General features: G+C 43.2%; 1 protein-coding gene and 2 long non-coding RNA genes across 4 annotated transcripts; 1 reads left to right on the top strand and 2 right to left on the bottom strand.

Annotated features, from left to right (window-relative positions):
- Positions 1 to 4,417: 4,417 nt before the first annotated feature.
- LOC120896217 (ATP-dependent RNA helicase SUV3 homolog, mitochondrial-like) lies at positions 4,418 to 7,099 on the bottom strand. The gene is made up of 3 exons (XM_040300188.1): positions 6,628 to 7,099; positions 6,041 to 6,544; positions 4,418 to 5,960 (listed from the first exon to the last, which is right to left on the bottom strand). Exons 1-3 carry the CDS (start codon positions 6,944 to 6,946, stop codon positions 4,474 to 4,476), a joined length of 2,310 nt encoding a protein of 769 aa, XP_040156122.1. The 5' UTR covers positions 6,947 to 7,099; the 3' UTR covers positions 4,418 to 4,473.
- A 3,918-nt stretch (positions 7,100 to 11,017) lies between these two features.
- On the top strand, positions 11,018 to 12,196 carry LOC120895260. The gene is made up of 3 exons (XR_005738304.1): positions 11,018 to 11,372; positions 11,475 to 11,826; positions 11,929 to 12,196. It is a non-coding gene; the product is annotated as an uncharacterized LOC120895260 (long non-coding RNA).
- Positions 12,197 to 14,957: 2,761 nt separating this feature from the next.
- On the bottom strand, positions 14,958 to 21,746 carry LOC120895564. Of its 2 annotated transcripts, XR_005738340.1 has the most exons (4): positions 21,447 to 21,746; positions 15,633 to 15,667; positions 15,143 to 15,553; positions 14,958 to 15,070 (listed from the first exon to the last, which is right to left on the bottom strand). It is a non-coding gene; the product is annotated as an uncharacterized LOC120895564 (long non-coding RNA). The 2 variants fall into 2 exon arrangements; XR_005738339.1 differs by lacking the exon at positions 21,447 to 21,746 and having other exon boundaries at positions 15,633 to 16,926.
- Positions 21,747 to 22,100: the final 354 nt, after the last annotated feature.

Raw genomic sequence — 22,100 nt, 5'->3', positions numbered from 1 at the left:
AGTAGGCATGTACCCGAGACGCCATTTATGGCCATCATCACAGCTAAAGCCAGTCGAGCTCGCACGTCTGTTTATTTCCCCTCGTATTTTCTTCTCTCCCTCTAGCCATTCCACCTCCGGGCCACAACGATGGTTGATTGTTGTTTCCTTTTTCTACTCGCTTGTTTTTCTTCTCCTTTTCAGCCCTGTATTAAGCGATGACCGTGAAATAACGTTTTAATACCTCAAGCGCTTGTAAATGGCTCTTTCGACAAACGAGTCTAGCTACTTCTGGGAAGTGTACTGCCGGGCTGAGGCAAGGCTATTGACTTCTTCGTTTGGGCGCCTTTACAAAGCAAATCCTTATCACAGCACCCGTAGCATCCCTTCGTACGCCCCTAACAGTCGATTCAAATACCGGTGAACGGAGACTTACTCGTCAAAAAGTGGTATTTTTAAAATTTCCATAGTTGATAACGATTGTGTGAGGCTGAGTAGTTCCAGCAACTTGCCTCGCCGGTTTAACGGTTTAACCTATCACCACACAATTATCCTCTCTAGTGTGTCTCTTCAGCAACGTGTTCGGCAAATGTTCGAGATGGACAGTACATCCTCCATCAGCGGTAGTAGGCAACAAATTTAAAAGCACGAAACATTCCATTACGCACAATGCTATGTGTCGTTATCTATCACTGCTATCCATTTCGTGTACTAAACCTCCCCAAAAAAACGTCTCCCATTGCACTCTTGCAACTTACTTGTTGTTCAATCAGCATCAATCCAAACACAACAAAGAACCATCATCAGCTGTCTCTCACGAGTTCGATGCATTTGAGAACGGGATGGGCTGATAGGCAACGAGAGACGCGGAAATATCTCTGTTGGAGAACGGAAATAGGAAACCACTATTGCACTTCGGCGTTGCAGCGTTAACCTAACTTTTGTTCAGCACTTTGAAATTTAGGCCACTTAAAAACCGAGGTATATTTTGCACTTCAAAACCCAGGACACGTAACATCCGAGGTGCGACACTTACATTCATTTGTTTGCACTCGACCGTTTAATTGTACGATCATTACTTCCGCATTTCCGCCCGAACGTCTTAGAAGCTATCAATTTGTTTTTTTTTTCTCTCTTTTGTGGATTTCTAAGTAACACTAGACCACGGACTACTGCATTCATTGATGTTGATGTACACACTTATTGATGACTGTGTTATTTCCAAAAAGAGAAACACTTGAGATTTGGAAAAATAATCACGAAATTACCAAATTACAACCTGTCCAAACTGTCCAAATGTATACCCACTGTTCTAGGGAAACAAACTGGCGTACAAACAAAAGTAACAGTTTTGCGAGGATCAGGATCTCTGCCCGGCATCGGTCACTGGTGGGTTTTTATCTTTCTGTTTATTTTAAACTTCATCTTCAGTGCTCATGTCCTTCCCTCTTGTGGATTATTTCTGGATATGTGTTGTCAACCGGTCTCGTAGTACAGTCGTCAACTCGTACGACTTAACAACATGCCCGTCATGGGTTCAATCCCCAAATAGACCGCGCCGCCATACGTAGGACTGACTATCCTGCTATGGGGGGGAATCAATTAGTCACTGAAAGCTAAGCCCGCAAGTGGGTACAGGCAGGCCTTGACCGACATCGGTTGTTGAGCCAAAGAAGAAGAAGAAGATGTTTTGTTTATTTAACGTTGCTCGTTCTTTCACTGGTACACACTTTTACTGTATATTTTGTAGTAGTTCGTTTAACTCTGCTCGATTGCTCCTTATTACTTCGGAGTTCGACGTATACACGCGCGCGCAAATACACAGGTTCCTTCAGTAAGCTCCACCGCTAGCTCGAGTATCGATGGATGATAAATCTGTACCAGTTCGCTGTTAAAACGCGTCTGAGCATGAAGGCACCATCGCAACGGTTGGATTCGCTTGCACGGACGAACGGACGCTGCATCCCCCTTTCTAAAATCGATACCGCTGGTACTGGTTGTGATGAAAGCATTAAAAAAACACCGTCCAACATCGAAAACATCGACAACCACCGCTGCTTGGTGGGATCTACGTTCGTTAAAGCTTGTATGTGTTTGCCAAGTCGAAGGACAGGTTCGCCGTTTTTCTACTCGCGCAAGTCTTTCGATTGAGACGCTGATGAGAAAGCCGTGATTGTACATCCTTTTCCAATTGTACGATAAATAAATAACAAAAAAAATAACAAAAAACGTCTTATCAAATACAAAAAACAACGAGACGTCAAATAACGTCTTATTTTATAATCTTTCGAAAAATGTTGACATATTTCTAAACAATATTACAAAATATTAAATAAAACAAGTTTAAGGATGCATATTTATGCTTAAATGTGTTTCATCGCTTCTTTTCGATCGTACAGTCAATGAAAAGTAGGTCACTGGATGAAAGCAACAGAAAACTTGTTTATTTTGCCCGTTTGCTGCACTTCGAATGTTGCACATTTCTTCGGTTTTGGGCAGAGCTGTTGACCTTGATTCATTTTTAATGGCCATCACTACGTCATACGCAAGTATGACACATTACCCATTACCTAACACCACTTTTGCAGTGTTGCAGTGCAGTCCTGTGCGTTCGATTTGTTCTTGTTACTGGAAAGGGCTTGGTTTTAGACTTGAAACAAAGCGCATTTAAATTCATAGTCTTGGCAAAATGTGCATGCTAACGCACACATTTCAATCTTTTATGTGCAATTTGGTTTGGTGCTGTATAAAAATTGTCGTAGTCGGAGCGTCGTTCTTCCAACGTATGGTTATTGGGGCTCAGCATTATCCTTCTCTTTCGATTAATTTAGACAGATTACATAGCCGTTTATGAATTATATCGTACTATGCTTATTAACTTAATAATAAACGAAGTCAAAATAATTAAAAAAAATGACACGGCACAAGCTGGACAGTTCTGTCCGGACGGTCAATGATCTCTTTTCCAAAAACAATCGATCGATCGTGTCCTGCACCCCACACACACACACACATCTACAAGCACAGAAACAAACCGAAACCGATGCGTGCTGCATCACGTGATTGTACTGCCTCTGTACTTTCCCATTCCAGTCGCGGATACGGACGTGGCAATAATGTGTATCTCAAATCGGTTTTGGAAATGTTGCACATTGAATCGGCAGGTGCTCGCTCCCGTGCGCCTTTGCCGATAAAGGATAGCGTTCCCGTACGGTGCAAATGTAGCGCTGGCAATGAAACATGCCCAGCTCGACCGGTGCTGGTCTGACACATTCAAAATCCCACCAGACCTTTCAAAGTGTGTATGTGTGTGTGTATTTGGATGAGAAAGGGAAAAGGGTTTGCTCCCGTTGCACATCATAACCGTGTCAACGGCTCACACAATACCTTCCACATGCGCGCTCTACTTTTAACCCGAAAGTGGGTTGGGGAAGCTTCCAGCCGGCGATTGGCGCATTACTTTCACTTACGATCACGGGGATATTTTGCGATAGTGCGATCGTACACGTGCAAGGGGTCCAATGAACTCCGCCAATTGGGTAAAGGGGAATGTAACTCATTCTTGAGTCGAGTGTTTCAATGTTAAAGCCATGCTTGGCTGTAAAATTGTACAGCCATTCAGCTTCGGTAGATTGTACCAAAACGGGTTTCCAGTGCAAGGTCATTTGATCGAGCAGAAAAAACAAACTGTAACCCAACAACAGTCATCTTGTGCGCAGGACCACTTCAGAAGGAAAACAGGAAGCGCCTGGGATATAAATATGATAAACAAATTTTATAGCCAACGTGCGCCGGCAGAGGGCAGGGTGAGAGACATACCATACGCCAAATAGCTGGAACGGGGGCGGCGTACAGTTTTACAACCGCTTGTGACATTACCTTTCGTACTCTTTTAATAAGCGATTTTTTGCGATTTCTTATTCCCACCGTATTCTTAAAAAAGAAGAGAAAGTCACCGATAGTATGATCGACACCGATCGAGCGGAAAGTATCCTCGCTCTCTTTTTATCCTCACAGCATCCATTCCAGCGGGTGGTTTTGAAGCTATTTTTCTAATTTGATAACAGGAGAGCATCCACAATTAGAGGTAGCTCTTATCAGCAGACATGATCCTTTTCTCGCCAAAGAACTGTCTGATCGATTACGTGCCGTCTCTTCCCCGCCGTATACTTAAACCAGGAGAGAAACTGATTGATAGTATTAGCGACACCGATCGAGAGAAAAGTATCCTCGCTCTCTTTTTATCCTCACAGCATCCATTCCAGCGGGTGGTTTTGGCGCATTTCTTCATGCTCGCATATTATGGATTAAGGATCATCAAACAAAGCTTGCTCTGACTAACTCCAATCCCTCTGCCACGTGCAATGCGTTTTGCTAACATTTAGGCGTTGATCACCGTGGGCAAAGTATTCAGCAAATAAAACAGTAAGCACGCACGCATTGTACTAGCACGTTTCTTTTTGATTTATTATTACCACCTCGTCACCCAAACGTTCACTTCATTTTGCGCGAGCCTTTTCGGCGCCCCGGTCCCTTCTTCCCACCATCGAACGGATCGTCTTCATCGTCCGCTCCTCCGCCGCCCTTCCCCGTACGTTTCGCCTGCTGATCCCATTCTTGCTTCAGCTCCTGCAGCATCGCTGGCGTTAGCAGTCCCTGGGCCAGCAGCCGCTCGGTCAGACGGCCGCGCGTACCACCCGCCCCGGCGCCGGCCTCCCTATAGTACTTGCTCTTCTTCTGCCGCATCACGAACGAATCCTCGTCCGGTGTGTTGGTGGAAACCGCCGTTTCCGAGTTTTTCAGCAGCTTCGTTATCTGAAACACGCCCTGCTGAATGATGTCGTCCAGCTCGCGCTGTATATCGCGCACCAGCTTCTCGTCGGGGAAGAGGTCCGGAAACCGGTAGCTCAACCACAGGTACAGATCCAGCACGTCGAACACCGCCTCCAGGTGCACCAGGTCGATAATGGTGCGCGGCAGCTGGAACGGCCAGCCACACTGATTGCACAGCCAGTCGAACGTGACCGGCTCGTTGCGACTGTACCGGCGCGCGTACTTCAGGAACATGGAGCACACAAACGGCATGTTGCGGTTGATGGGCGCACAGCAGAATATGTAGCGCGCCCGCAGTGGCAGCGGCACGTGCTGGATCGTTTCGGCCAGAAACTTAAAGTCTTCCGTGTTGCACATAAAGTACAGCGAGTCGTCCACCGTGCTGAGCGACACGAAGATCTCCATCAGGTTGCTGAGCGTCGCGTTCGGCAGATGGTACGCGTACAGTTCGATCATGTCCGCCGTCGGATGCAGGCCGGCCTGGGTCAGCGGGTCCGGCGTTTGCCCCAGTATGCCCTTCAGCGTCGGCAAATCTTCCGCCTTAAACGTCGTCACGTAGCCCTCCTCCCACTTCATCCCGTACCGACCGGCCCGGCCGGCAATCTGCAGTGCCGCCGATACCGAAATCGTGTCCATCTCTTTCTCCCCCTTCTGGTTCATCGTCGGCTTGATCATCGAGTAGAATATGACGCGCCGGATGCTCAGGTTCAGCCCCATGCCGATGGCGTCCGTGGCCACCAGCACCTTGCAGCTGTTGTTCGGGTCGTTAAACTTTGCCGCCTGAGCGAGCTTGGTGCCGGGCGGCAGGCCACCGTATATTACCGCGACCTCTTTGCCGCGGGCTTCAATTTCGCGCGACACCGCGTAAATGTCGTTCTTGCTGAAGCACACGATGCAGTCGCCGGGCAGCACGTTGTCGAGCGTTTGCAGCGCCTGCTCCTCGATGTGCAACGGCGTGAGACGCTTGTAGTTCCGCACCTCGAGCGATTCGTGCGTCGTTTCGCACAGCTTTTGCAGCAGATCGGCCGTACCCGGTTCGCCGCACACGTGGATTTCCTCCGCCATCAGGCCCAGGAACGCTCTCGTCCACGCCCAGCCACGCCCGACGTCCTTCAGCAGCTGTATTTCGTCGATTACTGCTACCTCATCTGACGGGAAATGGAGGCAGGGGGAAATAATTCAGTCCACGAGCTTACTCTGGAGATGCAAAGACTGATTTTCTACTCACAAGGTGTATTGATGGAAGTCATCTCCACCGTGCAGGCCACATGCGCCGACGGCTTTCCTTCCGGGTTGGCGAACTTGCGCTCCTCGCCTGTCACCAAATCACAGGCCGTTCCTCGCTGATTGCTCTTATTGTACACCTCACTGGCCAGCAGCTTCAGTGGCCCACAGTAGACGCCCGATTTGGCCGCCAGGAAGCGCTCCATCGCATGGTACGTCTTGCCCGAGTTGGTGGGCCCCGAGTGGAAAATCACCTTGCGGTTCATGCCGCGCGCACTCGGGTACCAGTTGGCCGGTTGACGGAGGTCCGATATTTTCTTCAAATCGTCCATACACTCGAGGTGGGGGAAGATTTGCTTCACGTGCCGCAAAAAGTAGGGAAAGATGTCGTCCACGTGCCCCGCGCCCTGCAGTATATCGCTGAGCACCACGTGCAGATCGGCCGGCAGCGCGTCCGTGTCGAGACAGTACTTCCGGAAGCTAACGAACGCTTGCTGCTGCAGATTCGCTATGGGTTGGAGGAGAGTAAGCGTATTTTTACCAAGCGCTTTTCTAACTTCAAACTTAAACCCCCGAAGGAATATCACTTACAGTCGATACCATTTTCCAGACAGAGGAACTTGATCTCCTTCCGATTGCTAAACTTCAGTATGACCTTTAGCATTTCCGCCTTATCTAACGCTCCCGTCAGCTCGGCGCCGACATTTATATCGTCCGGGCTGGGCCGTATTGGGATCGGCGTAAACAGTCGCGTATCGTCCTTTTTGCCCCGGTACGACGTGCCTGTCGTAGCGGGGCTGCCGGGGTGAAGCAATGTTCGCCGAACACCGACCGTACCGCGTGATACACTGTGCACTGAGTTTAGCATCGCCCGGCAGCATCGCGTCCATCGGGGACCGTTGACCAGCATTTTGTCTGCTGATGCAGTATTGTGTAATTCCGTGCGACCACTACAGAAACCCGGCAAAAGTAATTGCGCCTGCACGGCAAGCGCACCCGACCCGGCCGTTCGCTTTTGTTTTGATCCTGCACGTGTGCTGACAGCAGAGGCAACTGTCAAATCGAACACACACACACGCGCGCATTCACGCACATTGACATCGACGATGACAGCGGTTTGTTTACACATTTTGCAGACAGAAAAAATATTCACACACAAAAAACAGCAAAATACGAGCAAATCTGCTTCCCCGTAGCGTGTACCATGTAAAAGTAGCGCGTGTCGATTGTTAAAATATCGCAAAAGAAGGAAAGGTAAAAACCCAATACCGCGCTGTAAATAAACCAGTGACAGTTCGAACATGCGACCTGGGAACTGTGGGCCGCTCCACACTCGTTGTGTCAGTTTCAATTGGTGTTGTTTTCATTTATGGCGGTTTGTTTACATTTCGTTGCGGTTATCATCAGGTTCCCGTGGTTCGATATTCGGCCGAGCTTTCTTTTCGTCAACCTCATCGTGACGATCGTGGTGCTCGGAGGACTGTTAGCAACGATCGAAAAGCATCTGCCCACTGCCATCCGGCAGACGTTAGTATGGTTATGAAAGATGTGTGCTCAAATTGGCGATTCTGTTCGCAGTTTTCTATAGCAACAGTTAAGGCTGCATACTAAATGTTTTGTTTCTTTCTAGTTTGTATGGACCTTTCATTCACTTTCAACCTCTGTAATTTGAAAACCCCTCTTATTCGACAGTCCCATCGCCTCTCAAATAAGAGAGAGTTGACTGTAGTTACGTGCACCATAGTGAAACGCAAGGCTCACCTCACCGCTTGAATTAACCATTGATCCGCTGAACCAGCGGAGAACATCGCGACCAGCAGTTCGCGACCAAGAAGAAATACTGTTCTATGGATTACGCACCTGCGGCAAGTGCTAGGATCGATTGTCTATAACCAATTGTCTTGTCCGCATTTTGTTCGACCCGAGAACCGCAGCCAACACAACGAGCGTAACAAACAACGGCCTCACATACGCTCTAACACAACGTTTGGTTTTATGATTAGCAAATCTGATGTTAATTATTTCTCAAAGTGCGTGCTTCCTCACGAGTACACGTATTTTTTTTTTTACCCAAATGGTGTTGCTCAACAAACACATAAGTATATGTTTCAATAGTCCATGCGTATATTAGCACAATAAAATCTTATATCTAATTAAACCAAACTAATACTAATACTAATCCTATGCTAACATAAAACAAAAGAAAAAAATAAGGCACTGGTCACATTATAAGGCAAAAAGGGAGGTACATGATGCATAAAATAAACTCATCCATTCTATTCCATTTGGTGAGTGTTTTGCTCAGCAATCTCATTCACCAGATGTTTCATGATGTGTGCGTTGAAGGACGTGCGTGAGTTACTGAGCACTTGCCTGTCACGGGTTAGCATGATACAACATTAATGTTTCGTCTATATGCTTGGCTATCGTAGGATGTTGCGCAGTGACTGTTTCTTACAGTTAGATGAAGGAAAACGAATACCTTAGAAAATGAAAAAGAATGTAAAACAAACAAAATAACGTTTAAAAAAAACATAAGAGATACAGTAAAAAGTAAATGAGCATGTGGTTACTTACCGATAGTGTGTTGTGGCATGTGTACTGAAAAACGATTCTCTATCATTTCGCGTGTAATTCCAACATGTAGCACGAACTCATGCGGTAGGGAACATGCAAAAAAAAAGAAACATTTAAGTTTACAAATTTTGTTACCGTCTTGTACTGGTGATGTGAAATAACTTACCGCAGGGGAGACCCCACGATAAGAGACGTTTCCTTTCTTATCGTGAACACTGTCGGATGGTTGGCGTTGTAGATTCCTTTTCCCGCTGCCACTTAAATCCGGATCGACGCGTAGGTCGGCGAGCTCGTGCGGCAAGAGGCATGCAAATAGGAAGAAAAATAAAAAAATATTAATAAACTGCCTACATTGTCTCTTGCAAACCGATCGCTATGATGTATCAATACTTACCGCAGGGGAAACCCCCTCGACTAGTGAGGTGTGCTACCGATTGGGGAAATCGGTCGGATGGTATGCGGTGTACTAGATCTATCCCTTATCCCGCTTGCCACTTAAATCCGGATCGACGCGTAGGTCGGCGAGCTCGTGCGGCAGGAGGTATGCAAATAGGAAGAAAAATAAAAAATATTAATAAACTGCCTACATTGTCTCTTGCAAACCGATCGCTATGATGTATCAATACTTACCGCAGGGGAAACCCCCTCGACTAGTGAGGTGTGCTACCGATTGCGGAAATCGGTCCCGCTTGCCACTTAAAACCGGATCGACGCGTAGGTCGGCGAGCTCGTGCGGCAGGAGGCATGCAAATAGAAAGTGTTAGGAAAGGAAGGAAATTGTGTTATCATCTCGTGCAAGCCGATCGCTATAATCTAGAATTACTTACCGCAGGGGAAAACCCCCGATAAAAAAAATCGATGTTTTCAACTGCGCTGTCTTAAAATCTTAGAAAGGGATTTGTTTTAAAATTTAATTTCTTTTTTTTTACAAGGAGGGGAAATGTAGAATGCACCTTAGCAAGGTGCCATCAAAACCTCCTCCTTGGGTCCGTTTCGCAGCTAAGCTTCTCTGGACCAAATGAGAATCTGCTTTGAGTGTCCCCCTGCTTTGAGCTTTGAGTGCTTTGAGTGAGACCTGCTTAAAAAAAAAGAAAACTAATTATTAAAAATGTTCGATTTGGTTCCCCAAGGCATCTATCAAGGCGACAAACACATCATCATTGCATTTCCGGAAGATATGCTCAGCAAAATATTTGTCCATGTTGCTTTTAATATTAGTGCCTTGTTTTCTCAAAAATGCCTTCAACCATCTCCAAACATTCTCAATCCGTTGTGTGTTGATATTGTTATCATCTGGATTGAGGAAATTTCTGGAGTGGTTGACACATTCGTGGGGATACCCAAGCTCCTCCAGCCCATTATAACCTTTCCAGAGATCGGGCATAATTTTCGTTCCGGGTTCAACATGCCGAACCACCAGATCGCTCAAAACGGCAAGCGAGCGTTTCGGGACACGCTCTAGGAAAATGGCCTTATTTTCCCGGCATATCCCACCCACAAGCCACTGAGGACCGGAACTACCGACCCGGCCGACGTTGTACTTTCGACGAGTGATGACAGTTTCGTCGATTTCCACCGTCATGCCAGGGCCCCCTATCTTCTCTCGTGTACGATCGAATGTTTCCCAAAGAAAACTTCGGATCGTATCGTACCACGAGAGAACCGTGTTGTGGGAGAGGCCAGTCTCCAACGCACAACGAGTTGAGTTGGCCCCATTGGCCCACTCGTAACAACAACGCACAAGGCTCCTAAGCGAAGCCTTGTGGTTGGCAAATATGGACCTGGCCCGGATGCTGCTGGTCCCGCCGCATTTGTAGTCGGGACATACATACCTGTAGCCGTCGATGCTTTTGTAGGGAGTTAGCTTCATTTCCTTTGGACATCTCGGGCACAATTGAACCGGCTGCAGAAGAGCCCGCTTTTGCATCCACTCGATCGCTTGTTCACGGTCCTGAAAAATATCAGAAAGCATATCAGTATTGTAAGCCATTTTCAATTGCCTCTTTGCGCTTTGCAAAATATGCACAAGTGGCGCCAAATATTGTGTATGTGTGCGGTATATCGATGGGGATACAAACCAGGGTTAAGATATGGGTGAACAACGGTAGCACTGCTTAAATTTGCAAATGTAGGAGCTGGTTTAAAATATAATATTTATTGCGGATACACATTGAAAGGGATTCATAATTAATGCAGAACATTAATGTATTTACTCAATTATACCTTCGTTATATTTTTATTTATGAGTTTTCAAATATTTTCATTTCATGAACACTGTCCGTCCCACAGTTACCTTTGCAATTACCGTTATTTTTAAAAATTCACATACGCACGCAGGCAATCAATGATATCGTAGTGTACGTGGTTAGCTCTCATACTGAAAAGGTAAACAAACCATCTCAGTTTGTTTACCACTAGCAAAAAGGTGTTTTGTGGGATTTGTGCTTTATTTTATTACAATAATCGTTTGGTTTTTTACTATCTCTCGGTATTTTATTACTTGAATCTACTATGACAGTGTGCCCTGTGTGGAATTGAAACGCGTCGACAGTTGTTTGACCTTCTTCCGTTTTGTTTTCCTTGCGTTATCGGAAGAATTAGATTATTACCTTCCGTGTACCATTAATATAACATTGGTTTCGTTAAGCTTGCTGAAAATTGAACTACTAGCAGACCAATTCGCCGCCAGACAACGGTCATGTTGGGCCCCTCGGAATCCTCGCTCCAAAACCCGATGAAGCAGCTGATGATTATTGATGGTAAGCATGCATTTTAATTATTGTGTGCGGCTAGGGCTGATGAGCGCAGCTTTACCACACAATATTACTTCTCAGTCTGAATTTCTCAATTTCCATTTCGAGTGATTGCATCACCCGGTTACATAGAAGCAGCTGGTGCTGTATCGAAATCAGATACCACGAGCAGATGCCGATGGACGAGATGCTGCCACCATCGGCCATAAAGAACCTGGGGAAAATCAATTTTATTTCCGGCAATCCGTTCGCACCTACATTGGATGTGATAATTTCAGGGCAATCACGTTGCCTCCCATTGTTGGATAACAAATCCCACGGACGTGCTTCAGCTTGGCACGAACCGGGTTTGGGATTATATTGGCGACAACTATTTGCTGCAGAACAAATCTAACGGCAAGCTGCCCCCGACAATCACCCGGCCATCTTCTGTCTGGCAGAGGAAATCACGCAATTCAAAGTAAGTCAAAATAAGCGCTATAACGGATGTGGGGTCGATCGATGGACGCTATAAGAAGCACCTAACTATTAAAATTTTCCGACGTTCTCTTTTTTTCCACAGATAATCAACAGTTTGGAAAAAGTAGTACAAGCACACGTAGAAAGGAGTAGCACACGTGATTGCCGGTTCGGGGCTTCAGAGTGTGGAATCAATGGGACGGTAGTGATTCCGGTGGACTCAGTGACCAGCGACGGATTTGCCGCCAGTATTAGCGCTAGGAGATGGATAGTTTAACGAACCCAATGGAGGAAACCCCGTACCACGATTTTAACTTTTTTTAACTGCGCTCCGAAATATAGTAATAAATTGGATAAACCTTCGTACTTTATGCGTTCAGGTACAATTTCCTACACATTGCGGGGTGCATTTTGCGTTTATCTTAAGGATCGCACTATAACTAACTTTTGTTTACTTTTAATTTTTAATTCATGAGCACTACGAAGGAGTGCTTTACTGATGAGTGGTACAACTGATAAGATTTGATATGGTTCGTTTTATCTATTTATTTCTTAATTAAGATGGTGATAATAATGAGCAGCTGCTGCTTCGCGTACAATGTTGCGGTCTTATTTTTTTTCGAAAGATACGTGAGTTTGTTTAATAAAATTCATTGTTTACATTTATAGTTCATGGCTATTTAAATCGAATCTAATACTTTTGACCCAATACTACGTAACACTCTTGCTAATAAGCTATGTGATACTTACTTACTTACTTATCCGGCGCTACAACCGCTTTGCGGTCTTGGCCTGCCTCAGGAGTGTCCGAAACCGCTCACGGTCTCGCGCCTTCGTCTGCCAGTCCGTTATCCCGGCCTTAATGGCGGACGCCTCCACGCCATCCTGCCACCTCAACTTGGGCCTACCACGCCTCCTCTGTCCTTGTGGACGGCCTAAAAAGACTTTACGGGCTGGGTCGTCCGTTTCCATGCGTATAACATGGCCAGCCCACCGGAGCCTGGCGAGCTTTATACGCTGTACGACAGTGAGGTCGCCGTACATCTCGTATAGCTCGTCATTATAGCGGCTCCTCCATTGTCCTTCCACACATACGGGGCCAAGTATCCTTCTGAGCATCTTCCTCTCGAACGCGGCTAAGAGGGTTTCGTCAGATTTGGACAGTGTCCATGTCTCAGAGGCGTATGTGAGTACTGGTACTATATAGGTACTATATAGTCCCAGCTTCGTCCGTCGCGACAGGTTCTTTGAGGTGAACTGCTTTTTCAGGCTGTAGAATGACCGGTTGGCAGCCAGCATCCTTGCGCGCAACTCAGCTTCCATGCTATTGTCGTTGCTGACCTTTGATCCCAGATAGGTGAATTGTGGGACGACTTCAAAAGTGCGTTCACCTATCTGCACGTCACGCCTACGTAGATTCTGATTATTTGTTGGCGGGCCCGCTGATGTTGCCACCATCAGTTTGGTCTTTGCCTCGTTTATCTGCAATCCGAGGTTCTCTGCCGCCTGCTCGATCCCTTGGTAGGCTTCTGCTACATAGGAGAGCCGCAGACCAATGATGTCTATATCATCAGCGTATGCCAGGATCTGGGTTGACTTATAGAAGATGGTTCCCGTAGTCTCCACCCTCGAGTCGCGGATGGCCCTCTCTAGCGCCAAGTTGAATAGGAGACAGGCAAGCCCGTCCCCCTGGCGCAGACCCTTGGTGGTAGCAAAAGGTCCTGAGAGTTTTCCATCCACCCTCACCTGGCATGTGACGTTGGTCATAGTCATTCTAACTAGCCTTATCAGTTTGGCCGGGATTCCAAAAGAGCTCATAGCGTCGTACAGTTTTACCCTGGCTATGCTATCGTATGCGGCTTTGAAGTCTATGAAGAGATGGTATGTGTCGTTTTTGTATTCAGCCATCTTCTCCAAGATCTGCCGCATGGTGAAGATCTGATCAGTGGTTGAACAACATGCCCGTCATGGGGTTCAAGCCCCAAATGGACTGTGCCCCCATATGTAGGACTGACTATCATGCTATGTGTAATCAGTAAAGCCAGAGAGAACTGGTACGAGGCGGAGTAGTGGATCTTTGTCATCTGAACGTCCAGGCAATCACGAACACCCGGAAGGGTACATTTGGAACCGTTTGAGCTTAGAAGCCTTACCTAGGGTAGGGGGACGAAACTAAGGTCATGAAATAAGTTGGTTGACAAAGTTTTAGGAAGTTTAACGATCTATTTTGGCAATTCGAACGAATCTAAATTGCTATGATCGGTGGTGGTTTATTTATACTACGAAAAGTTATTGATTTGGTACAAAATTTTGTGGCGTTCTAATTATAATATGTGGTGATTGATTTTCCTATTGATTCGTGTCCTGCAACTGACAGCATCTGAGATCGTGGAAGACCGTTAAGGGTTTCGGGAGCGATCGAGCTACCGAGAAGGGCACTCGATCATAGGCTACGACCCAATACACACAACAATCCCGATCACGTTTATCTTATTTTATTAGAATATAAGTGTTTGATACCAAAGATCCGCGAGTGTCCCTAATCCCTCTATTGTGCACCTTGTCCGAAACACAAAAATAAAAACTCTGGGTTTTGTGGACTAAGTTGTTTTGGGTGCTGGAGTACAAAGTATGTGGTAAAGTGTGAGTTTTGTGTGTGTGGAGACCTTCAGAAATATCGCTTAGAGTGTGTTGTGTTATAATGCGTATGCTGTTTCTGCCTTGGCTTAAAGTGTGTCTATCTTTCCTTACGCTGCGCTATTGGCTATACGATGTGATGCGTTCTTGGTCTACCTTACTCAATTGCAGTAACGCCTGTTTTGCTTGTGCTGCGTGTTTTTGGTTGTTTTTGTATGAACGGTGTGACCTGAACTAGTTTGCTAAGTTTATTAAAATGTGTTGCTAAGAGTCTATATTTGGTAGTGTGGTTTATAATGTGTTCTGCATAGCAGATATGCTATGACGTGTACATAGCAGATGGTACATGGTGGTTGCAATCACAGACAGGTGGGCAATCAAGTGTATACCTTCCTTAAACACCTACACTCCAAGTATGTCCTTCGTAAACTCCTTAGCAACAGAGCAGCTCTGCTGTGACGTCGGGTGCATAGAGGTCGGCATGTTGTTTGGTATGGTGACAACGTGTAACGGCAGCGCAGGAAAGTTCGCCTGAGCATTGGACGGTACATTGCGGAAAATGAGCAGCCATAGCTCTTGTGCAGAAGGTATCAAAGATCCGAAAAGGACTAAACAAAAGGGAGAGAAGCATATTATTAGTAGAGAAATGGAATAAATAATGTCAATGTGAAAATAATTACCTTTCCTTTTAGTGATAGTATAAACAATTGTAAATTACGGATTTTAAATTGATAGAATAGAACTAGCATTTCACTTTCCTTCGATTCAGCACTTCCTTTTCACAGTCCTGCCATTGTTATAGGTTGCCAAATTTTTCGGATCCTGGCTGCAGCTCACCATCGAAGTATGCATCGTAACGCAGACAAATTATGCTACACTTCATCCAGCTAACGTCGTGTCGCACTGAGAAATATTGTGGTAACCTTTCTTGCTGGGATATACGGCCAGCATGCTGTTAATAAGCTAAAGTAATCGTATCCTATTACGACAGCAATCAACAGTCCTCTGTAATCCTCAGCAAGCCAGCACACCGCCAAAGATGGTCCGGAGGATCTGCCGGTCGGATACAGCTAAGGCGATTGCAACCGTCGCTGGGATGATCGTGTTCAGGGAAAGAGGTTACCGCTATTAGAAATGGTTTTCACACACAACATATATCTGGCTACATACCTCAAGGTAACCGTGTTACGGTGATTGAAAGTTGGCTCATTGTTATGTTCTTTCAAAATATATAAACACGATGTGTTTAGTTGGAGCTTGGACGCTAAATCATGCGCAGCGCGAGCTGCGCATTCCTTTTTATTTGAAACTGACCGCATGTCAAGAGCGATAGCTATCGCTTAAACCGTGCACAACGGTTTCAGGTCATGGCAATATTGGTCATAATGCCATAACACGCCCAACCAAAAATTTTTTTTTTTTTTTTTTTTTTTTTTTACATACAATATTTCTTAATCCTATTTTTATGGACGATTTCTGTTCTATCACCTATCTTTAGTTCAACATTTGGACCGGTTTCTTTAATAATAGTATAAGGTCCTAAAAATGGTTGCTCTAACTTACTAGCCGTTTCATTTCTCAACAAACATTGATCTCCTGGCTCAAAAATCTTGATTTTACTTGTTTGGTCATACTTTAATTTTACCTTATGTTTGTTATTTATGAGCTTTTCTCTGACTTCTCGATGTGAAATTACCAATTTAGCTTGTAAGGTTTTTATATAGTTGTCTAAATCGTAATGCATTTCCTTTTTAGGGTTTTCTAAGCAATTCGAAGGAATATTAGGCAGTCGGCCATATAATAAAAAGAAAGGGGAATAACCTGTTACTGTATGTACAATGTTGTTGTACGAAAACTCATAGAATTGAATCCAATCCTTCCAAGCTAGTGGGTTGTCTTTGCAATGGATTCTTAGGAAATTCCCTAACATTTTATGTGAATTTTCCAAGGCTCCTATGCTTTCATGGTGATATGCCGTGGAATTTAGTTTTTCAATATTAAGTTGTTTGCAAAGTTCGATGAATAGTTTTGACATAAACTCTGCTCCTCTATCCGTGCAAATGATTTTTGGTATCCCATATTTGAGAATTACTTTTTCTACGAATGCCTTTGCTACCGTTTCCGTTCTTTTGTCTGTAATAGGTGTTGCTGTGATGAATTTAGTAAGATCGCATTGTGTTGTCAAAATATATTCACAACCTTCTACTTTCACAAGTGGTCCTACCAAATCTAAATATATTTTTTCCATGGGCTCGCTAGCAGTAGACGTTATTGTTAATGGTATTTTTGGTTCACTTATCTTTTGTTCACCTGACACTCTTTACATTTTTTAACCATGTTCCGTACATCTGTATCTATGCCCTTCCATGTATATCGTTGTTTAATGGTTTTCAACATTCTATTTACTCCTGCATGTCCTGCTGTAGGCAGAATATGATGATCGTTCATAATGAGCAATTTTAATTCTTTTCACAATCTTTGATTATTTTTATATCCCTTTGCATTACTACTATTTTTGGAAGGTTTTTATATTTATCATTTTGATGTTTTCAAGAAGTTTTTTGATCTTCTCATCATATTTCCTTATTACCAGTATCACCTCTTTCCCTATTTCTTTTTTTATTTTCAAAATATCGAGCAATATTCTCCGTAGATGAATTATGCTTTGTGTATCGGGAATTTTGATTTTTTCGTTTGTTGCTACAACATTTTTTATCTCAGGGCAAACTACGAGCTCTACGAATACAGTTTTTGATGAAGGCTGTGGATTGTTCGGAATGTTCTTGTCTGAAGAAGCGTCATTTTGTTTAGAAATCATAGACCTTGTTGTTGTTAGTACTACGTCATGATTGAGTGTTTTGAGATCGTCACTCGACATTCGAGAAAGTGCATCTGCCACCACATTATCAGTTCCTTTTGTATACTGGATCACGAAATCGAACTCCTCTAATGCAAGGCGGAATTTAGTGAGTCTGCTTGATGGGTCAGTCATTGTAAATAAGTAGACCAGCGGTCTATGATCAGTGAAAATTTCGAATGTTTTTCCAAACAAATAGGGACGAAAATGTTTTGTAGCCCACACTACTGCTAGCAATTCCTTTTCTATTGTACCATAGTTTAATTCGGCTTTGTTCAAAGCTCTGCTTGCATAAGCTATGGGTTTCCCATTTTTATTTTGTAAGACTGCACCGATGGCTGTTCCCGATGCATCCGTATGTAATATGAATTTATTATTTTCGCTGAAATCCGGAAAGTCTAAAAGTGGTGGATTTATAAATTTTTGTTTAAGTGTTTCAAATGATTGATTACATTCTGGAGTCCATTTGAAAGGAACATTTTTTTCTTGTGAGCATATTAAGCGGCATACAAATGCTAGCAAAATTTTGTATGTGCTTCCTATAGTAATTGGCAAACGCAATGAATCGTTTAACTTGATCTGCGCTGGTTGGTACAGGCCAATTCTTAATACATTCAATTTTTGCTGGATCAGGTTTTATCCCTTCATTAGAAATGTAATGTCCAAGATAAACCAATTCTTTTTTTAGAAAATGACATTTTTCAGGATTTAATTTTAAATTGACTTTTTGTAATCTAGTAAAGGTAGCAATAAGATTTGTATTATGCTCCTGTAAGTTTTTCCCGAAAACAATAATGTCATCAAGATAAACCAAACATTTTTCTTGATTTAGTCCTGACAAAGCAATTGTCATAAGCCTCGAAAAAGTTGATGGGCTGATTTTAAGACCCATAGGTAATCTTGTCATCTGATATTGGCCCGTTGCTGTGGTAAATGCTGTTATTGGCCGGTCCTCTTTATTAAGTTGAACTTGGTAGTATCCTTGTGACAAATCAAGGTGCGAGAAATATTTGGCACCAGCCAATGAATCAATTACTTCCTCTATATTAGGAAGTGGAAATTTATCATCTTGTATAACTGAATTTACTTTCCGATAATCTACTACTAGCCGCCATTTTTTCGTATCATTTGATGATTTTTTAGGTACCAATAAAATAGGGCTATTCCAGTCGGATTGAGCGGGTTCAATTATGTTCTCATTCAGCATTTTATTAATCTGTTTTTCTGTTTCACTTTTCTGAAAATATGGCAACCGATATTGCTTTGAATAGCTTGGTGTTACATTAGTTTTTGCTTTAATATTAGCTTGAAGACAGCTTGAAGGTTTAAGAACGTCATTATTGAGACAAAAATATCGTTAAATTTTAAACACAATTTTGAAATCATTTTTCTTTCATCATCTGTTAAATGTGCTAAATTTAATTCTTTAAGAAGTTGTTTGGCCCTGTCAGTATTTTCATCGTTTCTTTTAAATTCAATTATATTATAAGCTTCAGCAGGTTGAATTATTGGTTTAAAATTTTTAATGGAAGTTGGTTTGTTTGAAAAATTAACTAACTTAACAGGAAGTTTCCCATTTATTGGTGTTGCTAAACTGTTGGCAACAAAAACATGTGGCGATAATTGTTCACTCATTATTACAGACATTTCAGTTGTATCTGTATCAACATATGTAAGTAATTCAGTTCTTGCAGGTATATGAAAATTATTATAATATTTAGGTGGGGTAAAAGAAATTTTCATTTTAGAAAAATCAAAAATAGCATTAAATTGTTTTAAGAAATTGGTACCAATTAACCCATTAATATCTGACGGTAAATTATTTAGTACATGAAAACGAATAGGATATTTATTATTATCAATAGTTATTGTCGTGTCGATATATCCCATAGTTTGAGTATTGCCATTAAGGCCTCTGACCATAAACTTATTATGAGGATTAATATATACATGGTTGGGAATACATCGTTGTGCAATAATGCAACAAGATGCTCCGCTATCGATAATAAATTGGATTTTTTTGAAAAAGGTGACCAAAAATTTTAACGGTTTTGATTATATCAAAATCAACGAAATAAATCCAACAAATTTACGTCTTCCTCTTCCTGCGTTGGTGCATCATTGGCTGAAAAGTTTTCGTGTTGATGTGTGTTGTTTGGATTTGACCTATTTGGCAAAAATGATGAACTTCCACGAAATGCATTATTGTTTCCCCTTTGATTTCCTCTTAAGTATCGAAAACCAGATGGTCGGCGATAACCACCTCGGGCTCGCATGGGTGGTCGATTGTACCAGTTTTGTCGATGGTTCCACAATGCATCATGGTTTCCATCATTGTTTTCAAATTCAGAGGAACATTCCAAAGCATCAGAAATCGCCTTGCTTAGTGTGGGAGGATTTCTTGCTTTCAGAAAAAATTTTGTTGTTGGATTGGATAGTCCCCCTATAAACGCACGTATAGCTGTTGTTTCCACTATATTTTTCGCAGAACCTTCCGAAACAAAATTTCCAGCTGAAACATGGGCCGCTGCTAGTTTTGCAGACAAAGCTTCAATTTCTGACCCATACTCGGAAATGTCACGCTTTCCTTGCCTCTTGGTTCCCATCTCGTGTTCCACCGCCAAAGGTGTCATTTTTACAGCGAATTTTTCTTTTAGGAGTTTAAGCGCCTCCTCAATTGTATTAGCAGGAGTGATAACTCCATGTGCTACGCCTGTCAGTGTGGTTCTCAAAAATTTTAAAAAGTGATGCTCATCTACACCTTCTGAATATTCTCGAAACAACTCAACACTTTCTATATAATTCGCAAGGTCTTTTGAATTACCATCATATGGTTTAATTAGTTTTAATCCTAAATTCAAGTCAAGTTTTGTCGTCATTGTCGCGTTTTTGTTTGTCTGCTTGTTGCAAGTGTTTTGTCTGAACACTACCGAACCCACAGCCGCCACCAATTCTGTACTCACCTTCGGTTTTGTTGTTTTGTTTCTGATCGCACTTTTCCGCTCATCCACAGCGCTGCGGGTTGCTTTCTTCATTAGGTTGTCGGTAGACAAAGGCGAGATAGGCTGCTCGCTTAGGAATTTTCACGTAACTGTACACACACTAAAGTGATGATTTGATGATCGACGTTGCGGGAGTTGTTTGTCTTGTCACCAAAGTTTTAGCCTGCTGCACACAAAAGCGATGAGCTCGATGATCCGACGGTGAGGGTGTTCCTCGTATTGTCGTCCAAAATTTCTGCCTGACACACACACACAATAGACAACGAACACGATGATCCACGATGAGGGGCGTTGTTTGTTTTGTCACCACAACTCTAGCCTGATGCACACAAAAGCGACGAACTCGATGATCCTCGGTAAGGGTGTAACTTGTATTGTTACCCAAAACCTCTGCCTGGCACGTACAATAAACAAAGACACGATTGTCACCAAAATTTTTGCCTGTTGCACACAAAAGCGACGAACTCGATGATCCGACGGTGAGGGTGTTGCTCGTATTGTTTTCAAAAATTTCTGCCTGACACACACACACTAGACAACGAACACGATGATTCACGATGAGGGCGTTGTTTGTTTTGTCACCAAAACTTCTTCTTTTTTTTTTTTTTTTTACATGCACACTAATACAGCGAACTGGTGTCACAAGAGGGCCGGAACGGCTGCTCTTCACACGTTAACTTTTTTTTTTTTTACACTCAGTAGGCGATGAACTCAGTGAGGCGATGACAGTAACAGTTATTTCGATTTTTTTTTTTTTTTTTTTTACGCCAAACACTATTGCTCTGGTTCAATCATGTGACGCATTTTTATATGAACACATTACACCGCACTTTGCTACTGCTGCTCTTTTGATGTCACAATGTAAGAAATATCACTTCTGCACGTATGCCATATTTAGCGTTTTCCCAATATGTTGCTGTTGCTCCTGGCAGGATCGCCATGTTATGTTCTTTCAAAATATATAAACACGATGTGTTTAGTTGGAGCTTGGACGCTAAATCATGCGCAGCGCGAGCTGCGCATTCCTTTTTATTTGAAACTGACCGCATGTCAAGAGCGATAGCTATCGCTTAAACCGTGCACAACGGTTTCAGGTCATGGCAATATTGGTCATAATGCCATAACATCATTTTCGGGTTAAGTTCCGGCAGCATCGAACCCCGATATCGAGATCGAGATGAAACGCTGTTTGTGTCTCCTGCTTAAGCGACTTGTAAAGGTTTACGCGAGCAGGAACTAAATGTAGATTTAGCTTTTAGGGGTAATAATACCTAATACCTAGCGATTTGTGGTTTGGACTATCAACTAAATAATTTAAAAAAATACAAATTACTAAACTATAACATATTAACCAAGTACGACCGGTCCTATGACAGGTGAAGTGGCTTGCGTACTTATTACTTTGATTAAAGTTACAGTGGAGCGCCGTTTATCCGGGCTTCTCGGTACTTGACCTCGACCGGATAAGCGAATAACACGGATAATGAGTCAAATGATATATTTTATCATCAATTTCTGATTGGTTCTTAAAAAATTCCTATTTTTTGATAAAAATAACCCAGTTTTTATTAACTTCATGTTTTTCCATGAGAATATTTGAAATTTGCCATGAATTATAGTGTTTTTTGTTATGATAATGTGCTCTTATAACCGCTTTTTTAAATATCCTCCTCATAACGCAATGTCACCTTTGTATTGAACTGTCATTTCTCAACAGCACGGATAAACGGAAAGCCGGATAAAAGGTACCCGGATAAACGGCGCTCCACTGTATTTGTA

Source organism: Anopheles arabiensis, chromosome 2 (genome assembly GCF_016920715.1).
Source record: "Anopheles arabiensis isolate DONGOLA chromosome 2, AaraD3, whole genome shotgun sequence".
Classification (NCBI taxonomy): domain Eukaryota; kingdom Metazoa; phylum Arthropoda; class Insecta; order Diptera; family Culicidae; genus Anopheles; species Anopheles arabiensis.
Note: the sequence above shows the minus strand (reverse complement) of the source record. Positions and strands in the feature narration are given on the sequence as shown.